The 23,176-nt window shown below is 36.9% G+C and overlaps 1 protein-coding gene across 2 annotated transcripts; it reads right to left on the minus strand.

Annotated features, from left to right (window-relative positions):
- Positions 1-421: 421 nt before the first annotated feature.
- LOC112047984 (gamma-1-syntrophin) lies at positions 422-21,394 on the minus strand. 2 transcript variants are annotated; one of them, XM_052882004.1, is made up of 12 exons: positions 20,902-21,394; positions 14,818-14,964; positions 13,424-13,583; positions 12,332-12,457; positions 11,708-11,965; positions 11,250-11,320; positions 10,732-10,848; positions 10,431-10,661; positions 10,189-10,356; positions 8,900-9,012; positions 8,449-8,539; positions 422-8,032 (listed from the first exon to the last, which is right to left on the minus strand). In XM_052882004.1, exons 1-12 carry the CDS (start codon positions 20,935-20,937, stop codon positions 7,919-7,921), a joined length of 1,632 nt encoding a protein of 543 aa, XP_052737964.1. In that variant the 5' UTR covers positions 20,938-21,394; the 3' UTR covers positions 422-7,918. The 2 variants fall into 2 exon arrangements, with proteins under 2 accessions (XP_052737964.1, XP_023941078.1); XM_024085310.2 differs by having other exon boundaries at positions 8,900-9,015.
- Positions 21,395-23,176: the final 1,782 nt, after the last annotated feature.

A 23,176-nucleotide genomic window follows, 5' to 3' on the forward strand; every position in this document is an offset into this window, starting at 1 on the left:
TGTGTTCTGCGTCATTCTCAATTCACTAAAACTTGGGCTTGTCGCTTCCAAAATTAAAAAAAAATATTATGAGAATGACAGATCCGAACCATATCTTGATGACGTGACCTGTCGGTAACGAATTTAATTTCTATAGATATTATAATTTTTGAAGCGTTTGCAATCGTAGAAAGAGAATCAACGTGCGACATGGCTACAGGCCGATGCCTGAAGCTTGAACGGCGACGAATTAAGTCCGGAACACAGCAAGGTAGTAAATACTGGAAACGGTTATATCAAAAATAGGTATACTAGGTACTACTTAAATCTATGGCAATCACAACTACTCAGAGCCGTATTTACTTTACTCACCAATTTTCTAAAAATTCAATAATAAGGCAAATTAAAAGGTAAATAAAATTATAAAATTAAACAACAAATATCAGATTAAAATTTTACTAATGGATACACTTCAGTTACATAATCAACAATAGTCATAAATAACTAGGTATTAACCCTTAGCTATTACATAAGATTACATTATTGTATCATACAAATATTTTACTGCGAGTAGTAAAACGTTTTGCTGAGAAATTATCAGAATAAATTGAAATTGTAAAAAGATATGTCTGACTAAAACAGACCAAAAGTCCGTTGTAAGTACTTAGTTTAGTGTAGAAAAACAGATATCAGGAAAACATGTTGAAGCTATCTAAAAAGTGATAAATACTGTTTTATTTCAGAGAATAATCGAGATCAAGAAACGAGAGACTTTATTACACATTTACAATCTAATCGCATTCACAACACTTTCGTAGGTTCGAGTATATTACAGGACAGGATAATATTCGGTTTAGGTAATGGTCACAATTACTAAATTCGACCTCATCTATAATACAGCAGCAGCACGCAGGGAACAATTATCGTTTATTAATTCAATATATTGTCCAAAAGGCAAATCATATAGAAGCAGATCAAGTTACCGATTCGCGCAATCCGAGTGTGCGGTGGTATGAGTCATACCCCAACATGTTAGTACCTATTGTTTTAGCTCGCCAGTGTGAGCCTCAAATTCTCTCTATCGTCTTACAATAGATACATAAAGACAAATTTAAATTATACACTGTCATCGTCATACAGTACTGACTGCGTTCAGTGTTTGTTTGCATGTATGTATTGCACTGAGCACAAGGACAGTACGCGCGCCTGTTAATGACAATTGGGACGCGTTGTGATGCGCGCTTATCGAAACGGAAAATTGGTCATCGAAGGTGTAGACTTAGTGATGTCGTTATTAGCATTTATATTGGACTACCCGCGTTTACATTATCAATTTAATAAAGGTTTCTTTACGTTACTTTCATTATATTTAATGAAAGTCTCATTTTTAGTTTCTAGGTCACAAAATATACTACGAATATAATATGATACTTATACAAATCTTCAAAGTGCTGAAGATACTCGTACGTATGTTTCGTAATCAAGAAGCGTTTAAAATAATTGTTGTAAACATACCCCAACGTGCTGCTAAACGAATTAGGATTATGATAGTTACACATTCTAACAATCGTATCTCAAGATGTGTATGGATATGAAATTTGTACAAATCAATGAGATTATTTATAATTGACGATGAGAATTGTCTGTCAAGTGTCCCGTGTACGACTCGTTTATTTATTTACTATGATTATAGACAACATATACGATTAAGGAACAGATCTGTAAAATTCATAATATTATTTTGAATGTAAATAAATAAATTACGCATTAAGTCTACTGCAGATGCATTATGTGGATATAAACAGAATGAGGATAAAAACAACTATTGAGTATTCACTTTCTAGTTCAGTCTTGAATATTTTCACTAAATTGACTAACACATTGGCCCTTAATTCCGTTAAAGGCCACATACGCAGATAAATATTACATTTGTTACACTTTATGGGCTTTACAGACGCGTCGTTTGGCATCCTTCGTTTTTATTACATTTCAGTTTAAACTACAATTAATGTAAATTTCGTTTAATTGATTTTTTTAATTGTTTCGTAATCAAATTGACTAATGTAGAACGACATAGCGCGTGCATAAATACAATTATCTACTTTACAGCGATAGGAAATCGAGTAATAATAATTTGTGTTACTAGATATACGATCAAATATCGACCAGTTCGAAAGTTCCTCTTCAGTATAAAAGTTAACGCTAACAAGATCAGTCCTGTAACGGCAACACTGAGCAGACGGAGTAACAGCTAACACGAACAGCGAGACAACATCAAGGGAACACTAATATTGTCCATTTATTACAATAGTTATACATTAAGCTAAGCGTCGTTTCATCTATCAGATCTAAATTGGCGACCGCAAACTTGCCTATGCCGAAAACAATTTACCAACCGAAAGAATTACGGTATTAGTCCAGTAAAATTAATCCTTAAAATAGAAGTAAGTAAGGTAAGAATATTACGAATAAAATATTTTTTTCAATTCTTTCAACCGCTGTATCACAAAAATGGCAATACTTATGAAAAAAAAGTGTGGATACATTTTTTGTAGAGAATCGGATTATTACAATTTTTGCTGTAAAACAAACTTTCACCATCAATAATTTTTTTTCATTCATACCAGTTTTTAGCTCTATGGGAATTGTAACCTTGAAGTCTTATTTGACTGGATTATAACAGAAATACGATATTTGTTGAAGTTAATAAATAATTTAAATGGTCCAAAAAATCAGGTTATTGCATATAGCTCATGTATAAAGTTCGGACATACAGCGGACCGGACGCGACGGCGACACAACGCTGGCGGGACGACAAAAATGTAAAAGCATTAAAAAGTCACCTACATTTTACAAATAAACGACAGGTCTGATGACGTCATCTGCTATTTTTTTCTAGCTCAAAACTATTAGAATTAATAAGCATTAAGCATCCGAGATTCACATGTTTTAAAGAGCTGTAAGAAACCTATATAGGTTTCTTACAGCTCTTTCAGTTAGTTCGGCATGGACAAGTGAGCGGTCACCTTTAACGGAACAGGGCTCTTTTATCTAGTTCTCTTGTACACACACATCATGCTACTGTTGTGGCTGAGCTTAAATAGTAGCTTTTAATAAATTTGTACATTTTAATGGACTTCGTGAATAATACTGCCACATTCTAACTCTAGGATTCCAATCGAGTTAATTTCGACAGTTAAGAGCCACAAATACAAAACCGTCAACGAAGTACAATACAAGTTCATAGTGGAAAACACCTGGGTTACTCTCGGTAGCTCGGTTTCTATCGGTAAATAAAATCAACCGAGCATGTTTCAAATCAGTACATTACAACTTTATTGTATTACGCAATACATTCCGTAGCATTTCGTGTGCCATTAAATGTAAGAGGTCAATGGCTTTGATTTTCTAAATACCACTGAGCTAGCGAACCACCCAGCAGATGTCTGGCCGAGCATTTCTTTTCATATAAAATTTTCTTATATTATGAATGGAGCTATAACGTCTAACTTTTGGTACACTTTCAAACAACTACGTATAGTTAGAGGCGTTTAAGGGTTCGCCACACAACGGATGGGACTGCGACGCGACATACAACTTGACAAATACATAGCGTTTGGCGTGACGGGTTAACTAGTATTAGTTGGAGCCGAAGGAGATTTTTGCAGTTACTCGTTCGCGGCAGATAAACATAAGGGACTATACCTTGCACGTTATTGAGTACCTCCACCAAGCCCTTATGAGCCCTTAGTATTGGTGGGTACGTTTAGGGCAACCAAAAATTAAGCGTAACGTAATGGAATGGAAGGATTTCAAAGTTGCAAAATAAAACCCTGATAGTTTAGTTCTCGAGTTACGAGTGAGATTAATTTTTTACTTATTTTGAAGGAACCCCCTAATTAATCGCTGAAATATTCCGACAATTTCAGTAAGACTTGTGGTTTTTTTTTTCACCGCTAAAAGCGAAAAAAGTTAATAACCATTTACTCTTCATTTAATTTGTTCTACCAAATGTGGTCCTCATGACGCTCGGCTAACTGCAAATTTAGCATCCCGGGCTCCCGTACTATATATGATATCGATTCTCGACACCCCAGCGTCGCGTCGCGTCGCTGTCCCGTCTCGTCCCGTCCGCTGTGTGGCGAAACTTTTATTGATACTAGGAATTATACAAACATTTACTTTCTATCTAATTCGATTCCCGACAACAATAAAAGTTGGTTTTTTAATTTGGTGTATGCACGCAAAACTAGTAGTATATGTATATACTTAATTACAAAATAATATCAGTCACTCCAGTATGAAGTTTCTTTTTATAGGGATACTTAATATATAAATAAATAAATAAAGCGTGTTATTGAATAACCTAATTAAAAACTAGTGTTACAAGCAAAAAATGTGAAATAATGTAAATTTACTCAAAGCAACTTTTTAATAATATTAACACAATTATTATAAAAAAAAATAATGTTGATCTATCTTATTTTTAGTTGGTAAACAGCATTTTAATAAAAACTTAAAATATAATATGCGTGTTAAATAGTTAAAAAATAGATTTGTTAATTGTGGGTATTTAAGAAAATACTAGATTTGTGTTAGATTTTATACATTTTGTAAAACAATATACGTTCATTCTAGACGTGAATACAGTGACGTCATATTTTTAAATGCCCAAAACCGACTACAACGGCGCGACTCAAAGTGAACATTTTTCACGTTTTATTTTTCACAAGTTAGCCCTTGACTACAATCTCATCTGATGGTAAGTGATGCAATCTAAGATAGAAGCGGACTAACTTGTTGGGAGGAGGATGAAAATCCACACCCCTTTCGGTTTCCACACGACATCGAACCGGGACGCTAAATCGCTTGGCGGTACGTCTTTACCGGAAGTCAAATGCTCAAGATTAGTCGACAAACAACAGCAATATGTTCATATTTTCTCACTTTAAAAGCATTATAGTAGATCTTGGGCATATTCTACACAAAAACGCTACTATTTTGTATAACTAATTAGCGAATAAGCTATGTGATCAAAAATACCATTACAGGGGACGAATTGTTTTACGACTTGAGGTACTTAAACTAATTTATTATAAGACAATTGTTAAGCCCAGTACTTCAATACCTTTCCTACCGTAAATAAATAGCTGAGGTTGGTACTGAGAAATTAGAACTATTATACAAGAAAGTTTTAAATGCAGAAATATATTATGTGATAATAAAATTAAAGTCGATTTTAGAACGAATCACTACACAATAAATTCAGACTTCAAAGATATATCCACTACAGCCACGGCTACGGGCCGAAAGGGCATTCGACACCGCGGCTGTTGTTACAAACTTAACTTACAAATAACTTTCGATAATAGAAAACACTCCTCATATTTCCAAAAAAAACTATTTTTTACAATAATAATAATCACCTACAACTATAAATCTATGAACACTATAGCCAGTAGCCATTTTGCATCGGGCCGATCCAGTCAATAAACGTTAGAATATGAAACCTCTTTAACAAACTAATTTAGCATTTCATTTCAATCCACAATCAATATAGCACAATAATAGATTATATTATATAATATAGATTTTTACTTAAATTTAATGATATGACCCAAGCGCAATGATTTCTACGTATAATTTACAGACAAACCTACTTTTTCGATGATGCTTTAATATTTTATTATATCGCACTTCATATAAACGTCATTTATTAAGAATTCAGAAGTGGGATTACTAATTACTACAGTAAAACTGTTGGTATATGCCCAACGTTTTTCGAACAAACTATTGATATACATTTGGGAATCTTAATCATGATTAAGATTCCTAAATGGTTAGGAATTTGTACACGAACATTTACTTCATCACAATAATAATAATAATGAATAATAGTCATTTTAATATTAATTATAAATAATGAAAATCAGTCAAATTGTAGCCTCTACTCATATAGGAATAATTCAAATTCAACCAATATATAATTTTTAATGAACTAGCAATAATTAAGTCCTCATAAAATTAAAAAATTAAAATCTATCAACATTTTAAAATCTTGGTTTTCAACTACCTATGTATCGTGTGTTTTTAATTTTAATAATTTATATTTTTATTTCGTCAAGAATATGTTAAAAATTAGAAATTATTAAAAAAATTTATCTGATTGGTTTGAATAGTTCAGAGACGGACAATTTACAGGCGCTAAGTTTCGTTACAATTATTGGTTTATAATAAAAGATAATAATGTCATCAAATTGTAATGACATCGATGTAGCGGCAGATCTTATAGATTGCAACCAATTTCGGCTATTGTAAAAGCTTAAATATTTTAATCTACTTATAATAATAAATAATGAACACAATATCATGGTTAATTATTATTATGAATATATATTTTTTTATTGTTTACTATTAATAAACTTTCGCAAAGTAACGTCCGATTTATATAAATTTTAAAATCGCTTAAAATTATGACTTACACTGTTTATACCTACACAAATTAATATAAGTATATTTCGAATTGAAAAATGTCATATATTAGAAAACATCCATAAATTATGTTGAGGAGAAGAGAAAAATTCTTAGAACCGAGGATCTTCGGATCCGAAGCCAGACAGGCTAACCACTGGGACCAAGGAGGCAATTTAATTATATTATTATACAGGATGTTTGGGAGTATTACCTATAACTCTCTAAGGAAAATTAATTAAAAATGTCTAAGGAACATGTGTTCAAAAATGAATATTTTCGGAGTAAAAAATATTTCTAATGTAAAAAGATCTTACATTGTGTTCCTTATATCACTTTCTTATATTATAATCTAGCCAAACTTATTCATTTATAAATATTATGAAGTAGCTTACTAGTGAAGTGCGGAGTGCCAGTTGCAATATCTTATCGATATCGACAGTTTTACCACTATGATTATGTATTTTAAAATGCAAGGATAGATAAAGGCGTGTGTTACATGGATAGACGGAATGATATGAATTACTTTGTATGAAAATTAAAAAGTTATTTTTTTAGTAAAAAAAAAATTTGTTATGCAATTCGGCTCGTATAAGTGGACTTGTCAACGCCTTGAAGTTATAGGAAATACTCCCGAGCACCCTGTATAATATTCAACCTAGGGTAAAATTCCAACTAGAGGGCGCCACTTATTAAAATGGTTAAATGCACGATTTGAAACAGTGCAGTGACGCAATAAATTCATAAGCCCTTAACAACTACATGATACATACGTTTGTGTAAATATAGAGGAAGAAAAGAACGTATCGGAAGAACAGTTTTATTGTATGTAAGTCTTCCTACATTCGCTGTCGTAGTTTAGAATTTTAGGCCTATCACTAATTATTTCTAGACATTCTCAAGTAAAACTAAAAATACGACATTTTTTCAAATGTTAGTAGAGACATGGGGCTGCCAAAAATAAATGATGCATCATCTTTAGGGATTCGCCATAATCGATTTAAAATGACGTCACTTAACTTATTAATTGTTGTATAAACTTGTTCGTAAAACTTTGAGCTCAATTCAATTGGGAACCACTGTTGGTCCCCAAATGGTCAAATGCAAGATTTGACATACTAATAAGTTAAATAAAAGTCTGTTAAAGAATACTGAATGTTTTTCGTTTTCCTTTTTTAAATACTAAAACTAATGTTGTAGTTTACAATTTTCAAAAAAATCGTTGATTTATTTATTACTGAGCCTTGCTTCACCACTTTCTGATAAGTGTTAGATGACAAAAATAAAAGTGAATAAGCTATCTGACACATGCCGCAATTTTTGTAAGACCCAAACCTCAAAGTCAATAAGAAAAAAAACGCGCGAGCACTTTTTCGGAGGACAATTAAATATGGCCCTTATCCAGTCCACGTTAGAGTCCACAATCGTACACATCACCTCCTACAGTTCACGGTGCGGTGGTGTTGGCTCAGTTGGCCTGCTGGATGGAGGCGAGGAAGGCGGGGTCCACGGACGCCACCTTGGCAGTGAGGAAGGCGTGCATGCAGAACAGAAGGCTCTGCAGGATCTGACATTCCAACTCCTGGAACAATCATATGTCAGCTGGGTTACAGTGGGGCTATGAAGAAATCGGAGGAGCACGAATCGTACACACATATTGAGGGTTCCGTCCAAATTTGTAGGCGCTTGACATTTACATAAATTTAGACTGTGTTTTGTGATTTAATTACAGTAATATAGTTTCAGGTTTTTCCCTATACTTGTAGGATAATATTAAATGCCAAATTTCAGTTCTGACTTTTGATTTGATTTTTTTTAAAACTTTAAGAACAGAGACACTTAAAGTTTAGAAAATGTTTATAAAGTTCATATGAACGTAACTAATTTTCCACTTAGGGCTATATTATATTGGCAAAGTAAATTCCTAATATACAGGGCAGTGTTTTGCTTAAAAACACTAATTTTTAATTGAGTTTCAGTTTCAGGGTATTTCCTTACCTTAGTTTCAATAACTTTGGTCTCAGTATCTTGGAAGTGCAGCTTTAATTTTGATTTACCATCGTCGCTGGAACCTCTTAGTTGCGAAAATCTGTAAAAATATAAATGCTGATACAAAACATGTTTTGATTTATCAAACACATTTCTAGTAATTAGTTTTTTATGTAATGTTGAAAAGCAAATGACACTCCTCAGGTCAACAACCAAACCAAGTAGTAGTAATAAGCATGGAGGCAGTATTTGTGACGATTTACTCATTTCTACTGTAAATAACCCGGACGAGCTCTGACACAACAAACTCTACAACTACTAAAGGTAGAGTGGCAAGTCTGCTTTCCCTAAACATTGACGTATATGCCTAACATGCGCACGACTATTACCTAAAGATGAGAGAAATCGAAAATAATGCTCTCTCAGTTGTTGCAATGGTACGAAAGAGAGAGATATATACCTGTAAGACCACACTGGCGGCGCCCCTGGCGTGCCCTCGCTGAGCGAGAAGCCGGACGACCAGTCCAGCGTGAGCCCCGCCGCGCGCCCCATGTGCACCACCGTGAACGTTTTCTTCTGTCCGACAAATACCGTATATCATACAGATGTAGACCATGAGTCGTCTTGAACGACCTGCAGGTATAGCCGTTGTAAAACATCTAGTCGGAGCGACACCAGTGCCATCAGTCCGGCACTGCGATGACCAAGTCGCGTGCCCAGCGAGGTCATTGAGAAACTCTTTCTACGAAAAGGGGGAGAATACTAACACATCAATGCCCCGAATTCCTGGTCGCTTGCTATTCCCGTCTACAATAGTAGTAGCCACTACATTGTGTGTAGTGACTTGCCCTTGAAAATGCCTACCAATATTAAGACCAGCTGTGGACAATTTTTTTTTTTTATTCTTTACAAGTTAGCCCTTGACTACAATATCACCTGATGGTAAGTGATGATGCAGTCTAAGATGGAAGCGGGCTAACTTGGTAGGAGGAGGATAAAAATCCACACCTCTTTCGATTTCTACACGGCATCGTACCGGAACGCTAAATCGCTTGGCGGTACGTCTTTGCCTACCGGCAAATAATCACGTGATAACTAGCCACGGCCGAAGCCTCCTACCAGCCAGACCTGGACCAATTAAGAAAATCTCAATCTGCCCAGCCGGAAATCGAACCCAGGACCTCCGTTTTTGTAAATCTACCGCGCATACCACTGCGCCACGGAGGCCGTCATAATAAATACAGGTAGACATGATGATGAGAAGGCATAGTGTCTGACCTTTGAAGTCGACCGAATATTATCCCACTTCTGATGTCGGAACCGGTTTGACATCAGAAGCGGATTTAAAGGGCAAAACACTATTATTGAATGAAAGTCTGTCAGGTCTAACGATTCCCACCAAGAATGTTACCCATAAACCCTCGAATGGCAGAGGATAACCTCGAGTGAAGTCCCGGACTTGTAACCGAAGGATGTAGGGTTAAAGACGACTTTTAAAACTAGTTAACACTCCCCTTCTCCACTCAAATCATTCTCCCCGCCTATATCAAAATAATCTATGAAGGATTATCCAACCAAAGGTATGGACGGATTAAACATAACAACAAGAAAGACCTAACTCACGGAACATTTCGCACTATCACGGCTTATGACGACACAAACCGACCGGTCGAATGCCTCACGCGCGCCGACATCACATGAGACACGACATCTCAAAGGTTCAACAGTTGAGTTGGGTTGTAGTCTCACCCCGAGGCGCACGACGGAGTTGACGATGTTGGCGGTCCAGGCGGCCTCCAGCCGCAGCAGCTCGTGGCGCGTCTCGGCGCTGAAGTAGCGCGGCGCGGCGGCCGACGTGAGGCTGCTGCTGCTCTGCACCAGGAAGCAGTGCTGCCGCCAGTCCACGGTCTCGCTTTCCTGGGGAACAGCCATGTCGTGTAGCACGGACACCAGCCCCTCGTGCACCCAGCCCACGTGATGATGATGCTCACCTTCACGGTGCGAAACATGGTCTGGTACACCTTGAGGGTCTCGGGGCACTTGGGCAGCTCGGCGATGCCGGCGGGCGGCACGTCGAACAGCATGACGTCGGTGCCCTTCAGCACGAGGAAGCGCGGCCGGTAGGTCTGCCACGGCTGCGCGCCCGACACCAGCCCCTCGTGCACCCAGCCCATGTACTCGATGCGCTCGCCGCCCGACAGGTGCCGGTTGAACAGCTTCATCTGTGTAAGACGTGTCACGTCACTTCATGCCGTTGCGGTGCAAAGTGGCACCTCTGGGTGCAAGTGGTACCTGCAGGTTGGTGAGCCCCATGATGTTGTCGGAGATGCTCTTGAGCCAGTGCGACAGCGCGGCCGGCTCGTCCACGTGCACCACGCCCGTCGTCTGCTGCGGCCGCGCGCCGCGCACCTGCAAACGTTACCACACACTTCATTGTAAACGGAGACAATCAGAACGCAGATAGAGAAGTAAATATACATAGAATTCATCGCATTTCCCTCGGCGATTGAAAATTTTATGTCATGTCACGGTACCGTGTTTTCAGGCATAGCGACAAACCGAAGAAGTTTAACAATTATCATTTAGTGTAGTTTTATTCAAAAAATATATAGAATAAACGAAGTGTGTGCACAAAATTACAACTTTAACCGGTTGCAAATTATAGATAACTTACAAAAATATTGGGAACAAATGTTATATAGCAGTGCCAAAATTGAATATGTTTTGTTTTAATACGGGCACACACACCCCTACGTCGTCTATTTCTTTGTATGTCTACGCAAACAATACAACAATATCTCGGCCCTTACTTCGAACGCGCCCGGCCGCAGCTTGTCCGTGCCGAACACGTACCGCGTCACGTAGCCCATCATCAGCGGCACTGAAACACATCACTCTTATATGTACGACTCGTGCGGAATTACTTGACACCTGGCTCCAGTGATGTTTGTACTGTGTTTGGTGGCCAGGTGGCAAGTTACTGCACACGGGTTATAAGTACTGACAATCACACACGCTCGCAATGCCGTTCAGGTGAAATTCTGTTTTATTTTTTTTTTGTATTTCAAAGTCAGAACTTTCAGACTTATATAGAAATGTTTGTGTTTTAGTGTGTGTTTACTCTCTCAATATAAATACGCTTTTAACATGATTTAATGAATAGCTGAACATGAAATAATCAATTTTCGAGCCCGCCGCGCTGCCGGGCCGGCTGCCGTCGTCCGGTCGGCCCGAGCGCTGTCCCGACAGGCTGCACACAGACAGTCACCTGAGATGACGTCGACCCACTCCTTGCAGCCGACGGGCGCGCGGTCGGGCAGGCGGTCGGACGCCACGGACGGCGGGCGCGAGCCGCGCGCCGAGCCCGCCGCGCTGCCGGGCCGGCTGCCGTCGTCCGGGTCGCCCCAGGCGCTCTGCCAGCCGCCGTTGGTGTCCGTCCGCTCCGAGTTGCAGTTGGCGTCTACCTTGTTGTGCAAGGAGGGGTGCTCGTCCCCCGTGCTGCTGTCGGTGTCGGACGCTCCGTCCGCTGTCACACACATTCATTTATTAACAGCATTTATTTAACCTGCAATGTTTGTGTGAAATCTTGCAATTGAGTTGAAGTAGATAGATCTCGACCGATTGAGTTGAAATTTAGTGAAACACATTTAGTTTGGATTGCAAAGGAATGGTTAGCTGTGTGATGTCATTCGAAAACAGATTGACGGAACACCAAGATGGCGACTTGTTATTTTTAATGCATTCCTAAAATATTAAGCTTGTTGAGAATAACTAGAAAAACGTGCCGTCACACCACAATATAGCAGACTTGTAAAGATAGCGGGCTTTGCTTTTTATAATTTTCTACAATATGGGTATCAAATGAAAGCTCTCTGAGTACACAGCAAGGCACCTTGCTTCTGCAGGAAGGGCGTGGCGGCGCGGTAGTGCTTGACGGTGAGCACCACGATGTCGCCCGCGTTGCGCAGGATGTTGACGGCGTCGTCGTGCTTGCACGCCGTTATGTACTCGCCGTTCACTGAAACGTGCATTACTTGCTATGCTTTAAAAACATAATATGCTACCAGTTACTTGTTAGTACACAAATTCTACCACAAAGATTTTTGAAGGTGATAGTAACACTATCACCTTCAAAAAGTGAAACAGATGTTGAATGGAAGGTTTAAAAAAGTTTTACTTCGGTCGGGGTTTTTGTACATAAAATACTTGTGCTTTACCAAGATCTATGAAAATTCACCAAATATTTTTTTTTTACCTTTATAAACGTTTAACAAGGCAACGCGCAGGGTGGGCGCAAATTCAATTAAAACACAAAGGGAATTATCGAGCGTAATCGGTAAATGCAAACTGGCACGAGATGGACATGGCCGCTTTATACACACTTGTGGGGCTGCCTGCTGGCCTGATGTTACAGAATTAATTTAATCATATTAATATATTTATAATAAGAGCATGAGTTATTTCGTACAGCTCTGACGACAATACGACATAATGATAGAAATAATGTGGTGCAGTAAGTTTCTTTATCAGGTTTCGTGTTTGTACTACAAAATGTTGAAGAGTCAACATTTTGTAGTACAAACACGAAAGTTTATACTTGTGAACTAAAATATACCTATTTCTTTTTTATAGTAAGTAGTATAGTTACCCTTTGTGGCTTCAAATCGCCAGGTCCTGAGTCATGACATAAAATATTTAGCTTTCTTTTCTTCAATGAAATTCTCAGCATTATGGTAGAGTTGGAAAGTTGGAGTTCATTCATTTGCAGCAAAGCAAATTAAGCCATCAGTCCCAGCCACTATCTACCAGTGGCGAAGAATGGAATTTTGACGAAGATAAATCGTCCCAAGGAACAGAAAATTCAAACCACTTGATACAAACTTCGATTTCTCATACATTCATACATATTTATTTATAATGAATATGTATGAAAGAAGGCCTTGCCCTGTAGTTTGCTATAGCAGTAAATGATTAGGATGCCTACCTTTGATGACGGCGTCCCCGACGAACAGCTGTCCGGTCTGGTCGGCCGCTTGGTCCTTGTATATCTTGGAGATGAGTATGGGCAACTTGTGTTCCGCGCCACCCTTTATACTCAACCCCAGGCCGCCCACTTTTTGACGAGTCAGTTGGACCATTCGCTCCTGAAAATAAAAAAAATATTTGTTAACTTCAAGTACAGAAAACGCTATTTTTAACACATTGACGTTCCCACTAGTTACGAGTGCATAAGTTACTAGCTGATACCGCGCGGTTTCACCCGCGTAGTTCCTGTTCCCGCAGGAATACGGGAACAATATATAGCCTCGAAAAATTCTTTCAGTGTTTCAGTGAAAGAATTTTTCAAATCGTACCAGTAGTTCCTGAGATTAGTGCGTTCAAGCATACAAACAAACTCTTCAGCTTTATATTATTAATAAAGATTCGCTTATTAGAGGGGTTAGGGCATTATGAATTACAATGCCGATTTTTATTCTTGTTGTCTATATTTAACATCAATGACGCAACAAATACTTTTGAAAGTTTATTCTAAATTACGCTTAGTGCGTAATATTTAATATTGATTAAAACCGTGGATCACATCTTTTAGTAAGTATACAAGAACTGGCTGTGATAGCCCATTCAGAGGGCATAGGTTCGAATCCGGTCAGGGGCATGAACCTCAGTTTATGTTAATTATAAGAATTTAAGAAATTAAATATCACATGTCTCAAACGGTGAAGGAAAAACATCATGTGAAAACTTGCATACCTGAGAATTTTCTACGTTCAATCCACATCCATCCATCCATCCTACTCCAAAAAACCATGTTGATGTTCTTATCTATAGCTGCCTACATAAAATAAATCTGTAGCGAAGTCAATTCTGTACTTGAAATATACTTCCAAAATAACTATTAGGGAGGGGGTGATTAGTGATAGGTACTGATGCCAATAATGCGATCAGTGAAATTTTTGTCTGTCTGTCATAGAAGCAAAAACTACTCGACTAATTTTAACGAAATATGGTACATTTATTTTTCATACTCCTGGGCATGTTATAGTATACTTTTCATTACGCTACGATCAATAGGAGCATAGCAGTGAAGGGAAATGTTGGGAGAGAAGTTACTCCTTTTTTACTACTGTAAGGGCTGGATTAAAGAGGTCTAAGTGCGGACGAAGTCGCGGGCGTCCGCTAGTTTTTAAATAAAATCTTCTGATATTATGTGTATTCAAATGATATGCATCTTAATCATCTAAATCTTAATGATATGCATCTATTCATCGCGAGTAGGAAGTGTGTGCACGAGCATGTATCGCAATTCGCAAACGTACACATTACACATGCACCAGTAGGTACCTACTTATCTAAAGAGCACGTATCACATAGACTTACTCTAGCGTGGGGCACGTTCTTGTCGCGCGGCGGCTGCGGCGGTATGACCACCTCGCGCTGTACCGTCACCGCCTCCATCGTGAGCACGAGGCGCGCCGGCCTCGGCCTCGACTTGCCGTCCGATACTTGCACCATGCCTGTGCGAATCTGACAACAAATTTAAAAAATCTGCATCATTCTTTGGCAAAATTATTCATATTTTAATGACAAATAAAGTAATAACTATTTGGTTAGTTTATTTGCGGTAGAAGAGTCAGTAAAATCTCGATCTATAACGTGCACAAAGACTTTGTATATATTACGAATAGAACAGTTATCCAAAGCTGCTTAAGTAGTATTCTACCAAACATGCCTGCACAGGAAGAACTACACGAGCGTTAAATGCGAGTGTTAATGCATCTTATAGGAGCCCCCCCATAAACCTACGTTCCGGAGGTTTTCTCTGCAGCAGGATGGATTTGCCTCCCGTACTTCTTAACACGTAGGTAACAATCATGGGTGATTGTTGTGTTGCGTGTGATTAGCCGAAAAGAAGCTACATTTCTAAAATCTGTGATTTAATCGCGATCAAGATTTCTCGAGATAGAAAGCTAGCTTTATATGGGCTAATTAACTGTTTAGCTTCACAATGCCCAATTTTACAACAATACGGCAGAGAAACTTATTTCGAGATCTCTAAAATATATAGAGTTCACTATTCATTAATTACTTAAGTAAGTACCTACCTATTTCCTTTTCGCGAAATACGAAGCACTTGCGAATCGCTAAGTAGTATTTATATAGATGAATATAGGTAATACTAAAACTAGGTCTGCTGAGTTATGTCACAGGTCATCAGTCCTGCAGGTAGGTACCAGGTCAATAAAGGTCACCGCTTCCTTTTAGCGTTTCCCATCGCTCAGCGTCTGCCTCTTATTTCAACCTACATCCGAGCTTTCACAGTGATTCAGATGTTCACTTTGTATAACTACCCCACAGTGTAGGGTTGCCAGCCGTGCTGTAACACTAGTGGCGGGACAAGGACATTGAATGTTACGACTGTATTATTCAAAGCTCTCTATAGAGCATGCATAAAGTTATGTAGGTATTAAATATAAAACATTTTTTGAAACGACAGCGTTGACACAATATGTTAGGAAATGGAAATATTTCAAGAATTGATAGAAATTACGAGCTTTTGCCGTGTCTAAGTTAGTTTTGCTGTTGATTCGTGAAATACGAGTTTATGTATTTGGAGCCGAACGTCGACGATGCGAACGTGTAAAAATATTTTTTAATATTTAATTTATCACGTTTTTAGACCAACCCTTCAGCAAACTTTTCATTTCGAAATCGACAATTGGTTACACAGCAGTGGCGAAGAGTTCATGCAAGCCGATTCCCGTCGAGTTACCTTTAAAATTCCATGCATATTCATTGTTGTACTGTATCTAGATATATATATGAGAAACCGGAGTTTGTGTCACGCAATTCCATTCTTCGCCACTGTTAAACAGTGACCAATATTTTCACATTTTTTTTTGCAAATGGGTCGTGTTGGGAATAATAAATTCAAAATTTATTTATTTCAATTTATGCTTAGGTTACAAGCACTTTTGAAACTTCAACATATGTCATAACTAGCGGACGCCCTCGACTTCGTCCGCGTGGAGTTTTTCACAATACCCTGGGGAACCATGGACTTTTTCGGGATAAAAGTAGTGTTAATCCATGCTGTAATATATCTGAATACCAAATGTCAGCTAATTCGGTTCAGAAATCGAGGCGTGAAAGAGTAACAAACATTCATATCATCAAAATTATCAGTTTTCGCAAATCTCGGGAAACCATGGATTTCTTCGGGATAAAAAGTAGCGTATGTGTTAATCCTGAGTAAAATCTATTTCCATTCCAAATTTCAGCCAAATAAAAAGTTAAAGTTACGAGGGTTACCAATCATTTAGACTGACTCGTTCAGTCAATTTTTAAAAAAATTAAACTAAAATTAAATTAAAAACTATAATTTTATACTGGTCCTTAAAGCAGCTATATCTTAAGGACCAGTGTCTTCCCAAAGATTGCCTATCTAATATCAGTAGTATGTAGTAACAAAAGAGGAGAGAGAATAGGCTAATGACGACAATGGTGATGAAATAAATGAACATAAATTATATAATTACTTACTTGAGTGTAACCTAAAAATGTAAACAATAAAGTCAGGCTTTTTCACATTTTCATTAAAGCTGATGCTTGTAGCCAAGTGCGTCATTACAGTAACAACTTCACACCATTCTCAGAACAAAAACAGGATTACTGACACCTGTAGCCTGTACTGTAATTATTTACTTTTTGTTTGGCGGACTGATTTTTATAAAACTGCAACTTTGAAGGACTAAAGTTATTGTGCACCTCTGCCTGGTTGGTCCAGTCCTATGCAACTACGCGGCTTCAGGATCTCAACGTCTTGGGTTATATCAGATACTGAGTTTTGACAGCATCCGTGGACCAATGGCATACACAACATATTTATAAGACGGAGGTCTTGGGTTCTATCCTCGAGGTTTTCTTAATCAGTCTACATTTGGTTGGTGGGAGGTCTGCACTACTGCATAATAAAGAGCTCCATATTAAATAACTATTCAACAAAAGCGTGGTAAAAAGGATGACACAATAAATAATCACACAAAATGGTTGCTAAGTGAATGATAAAATGATAACTAATGACATAACATTGGATAAAAGTAAACATGTCAGCAGAGAAGCAAGATAACTTAAGAAAAATGTGTTAACTACATCAGATAAAAAATCCACAGAATGCTAAGATATTCTCAGCATTCTGTGGTAACATACTCATATGCTAGATAGTATCTGTATTCCCACAGGTACATGTAGTAGGAGGAAGAAGTTGTAGGGCGGGGCTAGTTTTAGTTATAAAAGAAAAAGTTGGTCATAATCTCAGGGTGTTAATTGACTTAGTTCAGAAATTATCCATTTGCTTTGATTTGTGACTCCATCATCTATTAACTTTTTATTACAGGAACCAGCTGGCCTATTCACTATTTTGGTCATGATTATACCTGTTAAAATAAACATCAAATCAATTGACAAAATGTCATCTACCTACTGAGGATATCCACCAGTAAGCACGAGATGACATTTGTTACATAGAATCCTAATTTTGTATATGTCAACTAGCATTATGTCAAAGATAGTGCCCGCAGGCCTCTTCCATAGAGGCCTAGCGGACCCGGTCAAGCTTTGCTTTGGCTGATGTGCATTTCTTCCCTACCCCTACCCTGCACTACCCTACTCCTACCATTGTTCGGCCGATTTTGTGCAAACTTCACATAAACCATCTACTAAATAGTCTCAACAAAACCTAAACATTTGGTTTGGATAGGTGTGCACTTATATTCGAGTTATAAAATTACAATGAAAAGTGGCATTAATTTTTATTTATATAGATTGCAAATGCAGGTTTAGTAGACAAAGTTAAAATCAATATCAGATGTCAATAATTATGACTTGGACTGATCTGATTGCTTAATGTTCTTTCCAAGAGGTGGGAAAAAGTAGTTGAGTTGCGAGGTTGCAACAAACTCTTCTCCCTAACTCTAGGCTGCTACTAACAACCACAACCAAGGACTCCGACCCAGTGGGCACATGAGCCAGATAGACTTACTTACTACTGGTACAAATACAAATAGTTACAAATAATACAAATAGTTTGCTTTGAGTATGTATAAAATAAATCTTCATGTTAATAAAATTATTACTATATTCATTTATAAAATTATGAATAACTTTTATTATTATTATTAAGTAGTAGCGGAACCAGTCAAGCTTTGTTTTCTTTCCTATCCCTTTCCTTTTCTTTCCCTGCCCTACCCTAAAAAAGAATTCACCAAATTGGTTCAGCCTTTCTCGAGATTTGTGCAACACATTTCATACATTCAGTTTTATATTATACATTTTGTTAATAAGTATACTACAATATTTGATTAGATGTATAAATAGAGAAAAATTTATTAGGAAACATTTTTTTTTCTTCAGTTTAGAAACAATTGAAAAAGTAATAAATTTAATATTATATTCCCAAATCATTTAACCGCGTTATTGCATTTTTCTACTAATATCTGCTGCATTTGTTTACAACCTAAAACAATGTAAAACTGTGAATTCACTAGATTCGTCTGCTACGGAAGCCCAGAGACTATTAAGAGGCAATGTTAAAGAGTGCAACGTTCTTTTTGAATTTCACCACATAACTGTATCAGACATTAAAAAATCTTTCAATTTATTAAAATTAAAAAGAACCGGAGATCTGTGGGGCATGTCAGTGAAAGTAATATCTAATATAATTGATATCATTGCTCCCCACTTAGCTATAATTTTTAATGAATGTGTGGACTTAGGTATTTTTCCGAACCTAATGAAGCATGGCAAATTGATACCACTTTTTAAATCAGGAGACAAATCAGATCTTTATAATTATAGACCGATTACAATATTGCCAACACTTAGCAAGGTCTTTGAAAAAATCATTTTAAATCAACTTTTATGTCATTTTAATTTAAATAACTTGTTTCATCCTGAACAGTATGGTTTTACAAAAGGTCGCAATACAACTGATGCAGGGGCTAAACTTTTAAAACATATTTATGAAGCATTTCGATTGTGTTGACCATAACACCCTTCTACTCAAGTTAAGCCACTATGGCATCAAAAATGTTGCACTCGATCTCATTGCCTCTTATCTCAGTGATAGAACACAGAAGGTATGCATAAATGATATAAAGTCGCATGGTTCCACTACCATAATGGGCGACCCACAGGGTTCAATTCTGGGTCCTTTTCTATTTTTAGTGTACATAAACGATTTACCATACCATGTCAGCGGCATATGTGAGATTGTACTGTTTGCTGATGATACATCCTTAATTTTTAAGTCCGACAGAAATAAAGATAACTCTGACGACGTAAACCGTGCCATATCGCATGTGTCGCATTGGTTCACTGCAAATAATCTACTTTTGAATGCCAAGAAAACAAAATGTATTGAGTTTTCATTGCCAAATGTTATAAAACTAGATAAGTCTATAATGATCGATGGTGAAACACTGGAAATGGAGAGTTCCACAGTTTTCCTGGGAGTGACCTTGGATTGTAAACTTCAGTGGGGTGCTCATATAGAAAAACTGTCTGGTAAACTTAACTCAGCAGCATTTGCCGTGAGAAAAATAAGACAGTTTACTGATGTCGATACAGCTAGGCTTGTTTATTTTGCGTACTTTCACAGCGTAATGTCTTACGGTATTTTATTGTGGGGCAAGGCTGCTGATATACAATCTATATTTGTACTTCAAAAAAGAGCAATTCGAGCAATATATCAATTAAAATCACGCGAGTCCCTTCGTCAAAAGTTTAAAGAAATAGGTATACTAACAGTAGCCTGTCAATATATATATAACAGTATAGTATATGTAAGACAAAATATTAATTTGTACAAACGAAAAGGAGATCTAAACCCACGTCTTACTAGACACGGGCATAAGTTAGTTATTTCTGCACATCGTCTCCAAAGAGTAAAAAAATCTTTTGTAGGTTTGGGTGTACTCTTCTATAATAAGATCCCCAAGACTGTGATGGACCTGCCAATGCATAGCTTTAAGCAATGTGTTAAAAAACATTTACTTAGTCGAGGGTACTACAACATTGATGAGTTCCTTAATGATAAAGATGCTTGGAGGCCGTTGGATCAGCTTCCACCTTCACACAGGAAGTAAAACTATAAGAAATGTAAACAGTAATTGTTATCAATTGTAAATTATAATACAGTATGACTTTTTCAAAAGAGCAACTGTTGAGTTTCTTGCCGGTATCTTCTCAGCAGGACCTGCCTTCCGAACCGGTGGTAGAATCTTTACAAATAGTCAACTGACGTGTCAAAAGTCCTTTTAAACTGAGCCTACTTGAAATAAATGATTTTTTGATTTGATTTGATTTGATTTGAACACCCTCCTGAAAGTAAGTAGATCTAAAATTAATTTAAATATAATCTAAATTTAATTGACGACGTAGGAATCAAATACAAGTAAAAATTACCTTCTCATCTTTCTTTTCTTCGATAGGCGTCATCATTGTGGAGAGCGCACCATAACGAATAAAGATTCTAACTATTTAATTAGCTAAACCGCGCATTACGTTTAATCATAACACAAATTTCGCCGCAGACATGTCTGTCGCAGTTTCGTATTGCTAGAGAAATAATCACTCCCACGGCTACAGAGTACAGAGTACGGACACTGCCCTCTACGAATACTATTAATTATTTACGAGAATCACATAACAAATACGAAAAACAGGTCACTGGCTTATGATAAATCAATAGACTTCAATGGAACCAAAACAATCCACCAAATTTCATCTCACAAATCACTCACAAAGAAAATTTCGAGGAAAATTCATTTATAAACACACTGAAAAGGTCAACACTTATAAGAATTCTATTCTTCATTTGAATAAAATTACATTTAATTAGAAGTAATTTAAAAATTACGCCTATTTTAACATTTAACAACACACCACACAAGTTCGTCGACAGCTCGGCAGATACTAAAATAAAAAATATAGTGTTGCCAAGTGCCAAACTTACTTTACAGAACGACGGATCACGGACAGCGTCCGGTTTTAATCCGGAGCGGATTACCTAGTAGGTAGAAATAAAGCTTCTACTAGGTAGTTTCTACTAGGTAAAATTGCTCTTTCCTAAGCTTTACTTCCACTAGGTAAGGGTGGCCGCCCACTGACAATTTTTAGTTGGCCGATAGTTGGACGACTTTTTAATCGTGCGTTATTTAGTTGGACGATTTAGTCGGACAGATGTGCGGGCTTTCATACATCGCTATACCTGTTCTATAATCGGCCGATTAAGTCGGCTGTCGGCCAACTAATTGTAAGTGTGCGGGGGCTCTAAGAGCAATTTTATTATTAGCCGAAGTTTGTATGGGTCGCCTAGTATTTTACTCATTTGTATAGACTCGTAAATCTATTATTATACTATACAAAATAATTGCACAAGGCAGGACGGATGAAGTTAAATAAAATTAGAAAGTTGGTTTTGCTTTTAAAATATTTTGATACAGCTTGACAATGCTCTCATGTAACTGATGCTTTAATTTTTAGTTAATTTAAGGGTCCCTGAAATATATATTGTATAAAGTACTTATAAAATCTTTCAAAATTATTATAAAATTATTATTAAAATGGTACGTAATATGCCAATGCATATGTTTTAGCCCATTTATTTCAATTTATGCTTATTTTAATAGTTAAATTTTACTGTACGAGCAGTCAGAATTGACAATAAAATCATCTCTTCCCAATAAAATATAGATTTAATTTGGTAGAGTTTTTTTTATAACAGAATCTACGCAGGTGAAACCACTGTAGGTACAAATAGTAGATAGAAGGAAAATATAATTATTATCTTCAAAGATAAAGGCAGGTAGGTAGTAGGATTAAAATAAGTTAACGCTTACTTACGACACACATTTTTTATTTTCATTCATCCTATTGTTATTAAATTAATAATTTATTATTACACAACATGTATATAGAAAGATTTTTATACAATAGTGTATAATTAAAGGCTAAACAACTATAACCAACAATACAGTAAAAGAATTACGAATCGCTTATTATTAGCAGTCTATTATAATGATATGTATCTTTTGCAGTTTGGAACAGCCGATTTACATTTAACTTACAATAAATATATTTACTCGTACTTACTTTTTATCAGGAGCTAATAAGGTTGTTTACAAATCTCTAAACTAAACTTGCAGATCAAGAAGTCGTCGTCCTCTAAAGAAATACCATTATTTTTGAGAAATCAATGTTCCTATTTTTCAAGATTTATAAAACAAAACGTCACTCGGCTTTTTTTCCGAAATACAATAAACAAGTTTGCTCCTCATTTCCATTACAGGGACATTTAATACCTAAGTATTTATATACACATAAATATAAGAGGTTTTTTTTATTCCAAAATAAGCATGCGCTTAGCCACGCCATGACTATTGAGTACGTATAACTTAGGTAAGAGTAGATCTGGTCCAAGATAGAACGCACTTGCTTTGAAAAATGCCCATTCACTGTTGTTCTAAAGATGCAAGAACCAGAAAGAATACACATCGGAATACGATTTCCAGATCATAATCATGTATAAGAGAAAAAGAGTCGTATCATGATAGTTAGATTAATACCCAGATTCATTATCTAGTAAAAACACACGTGTATTTGAACCCTTGTGTGTGTTCAAAACAGAACCGGTGTATTTACCCACGTGTTCTGTTTTGAATAGTATAATAATAAGTTA

Source organism: Bicyclus anynana, chromosome 1, assembly GCF_947172395.1.
Source record: "Bicyclus anynana chromosome 1, ilBicAnyn1.1, whole genome shotgun sequence".
Taxonomy (NCBI): domain Eukaryota; kingdom Metazoa; phylum Arthropoda; class Insecta; order Lepidoptera; family Nymphalidae; genus Bicyclus; species Bicyclus anynana.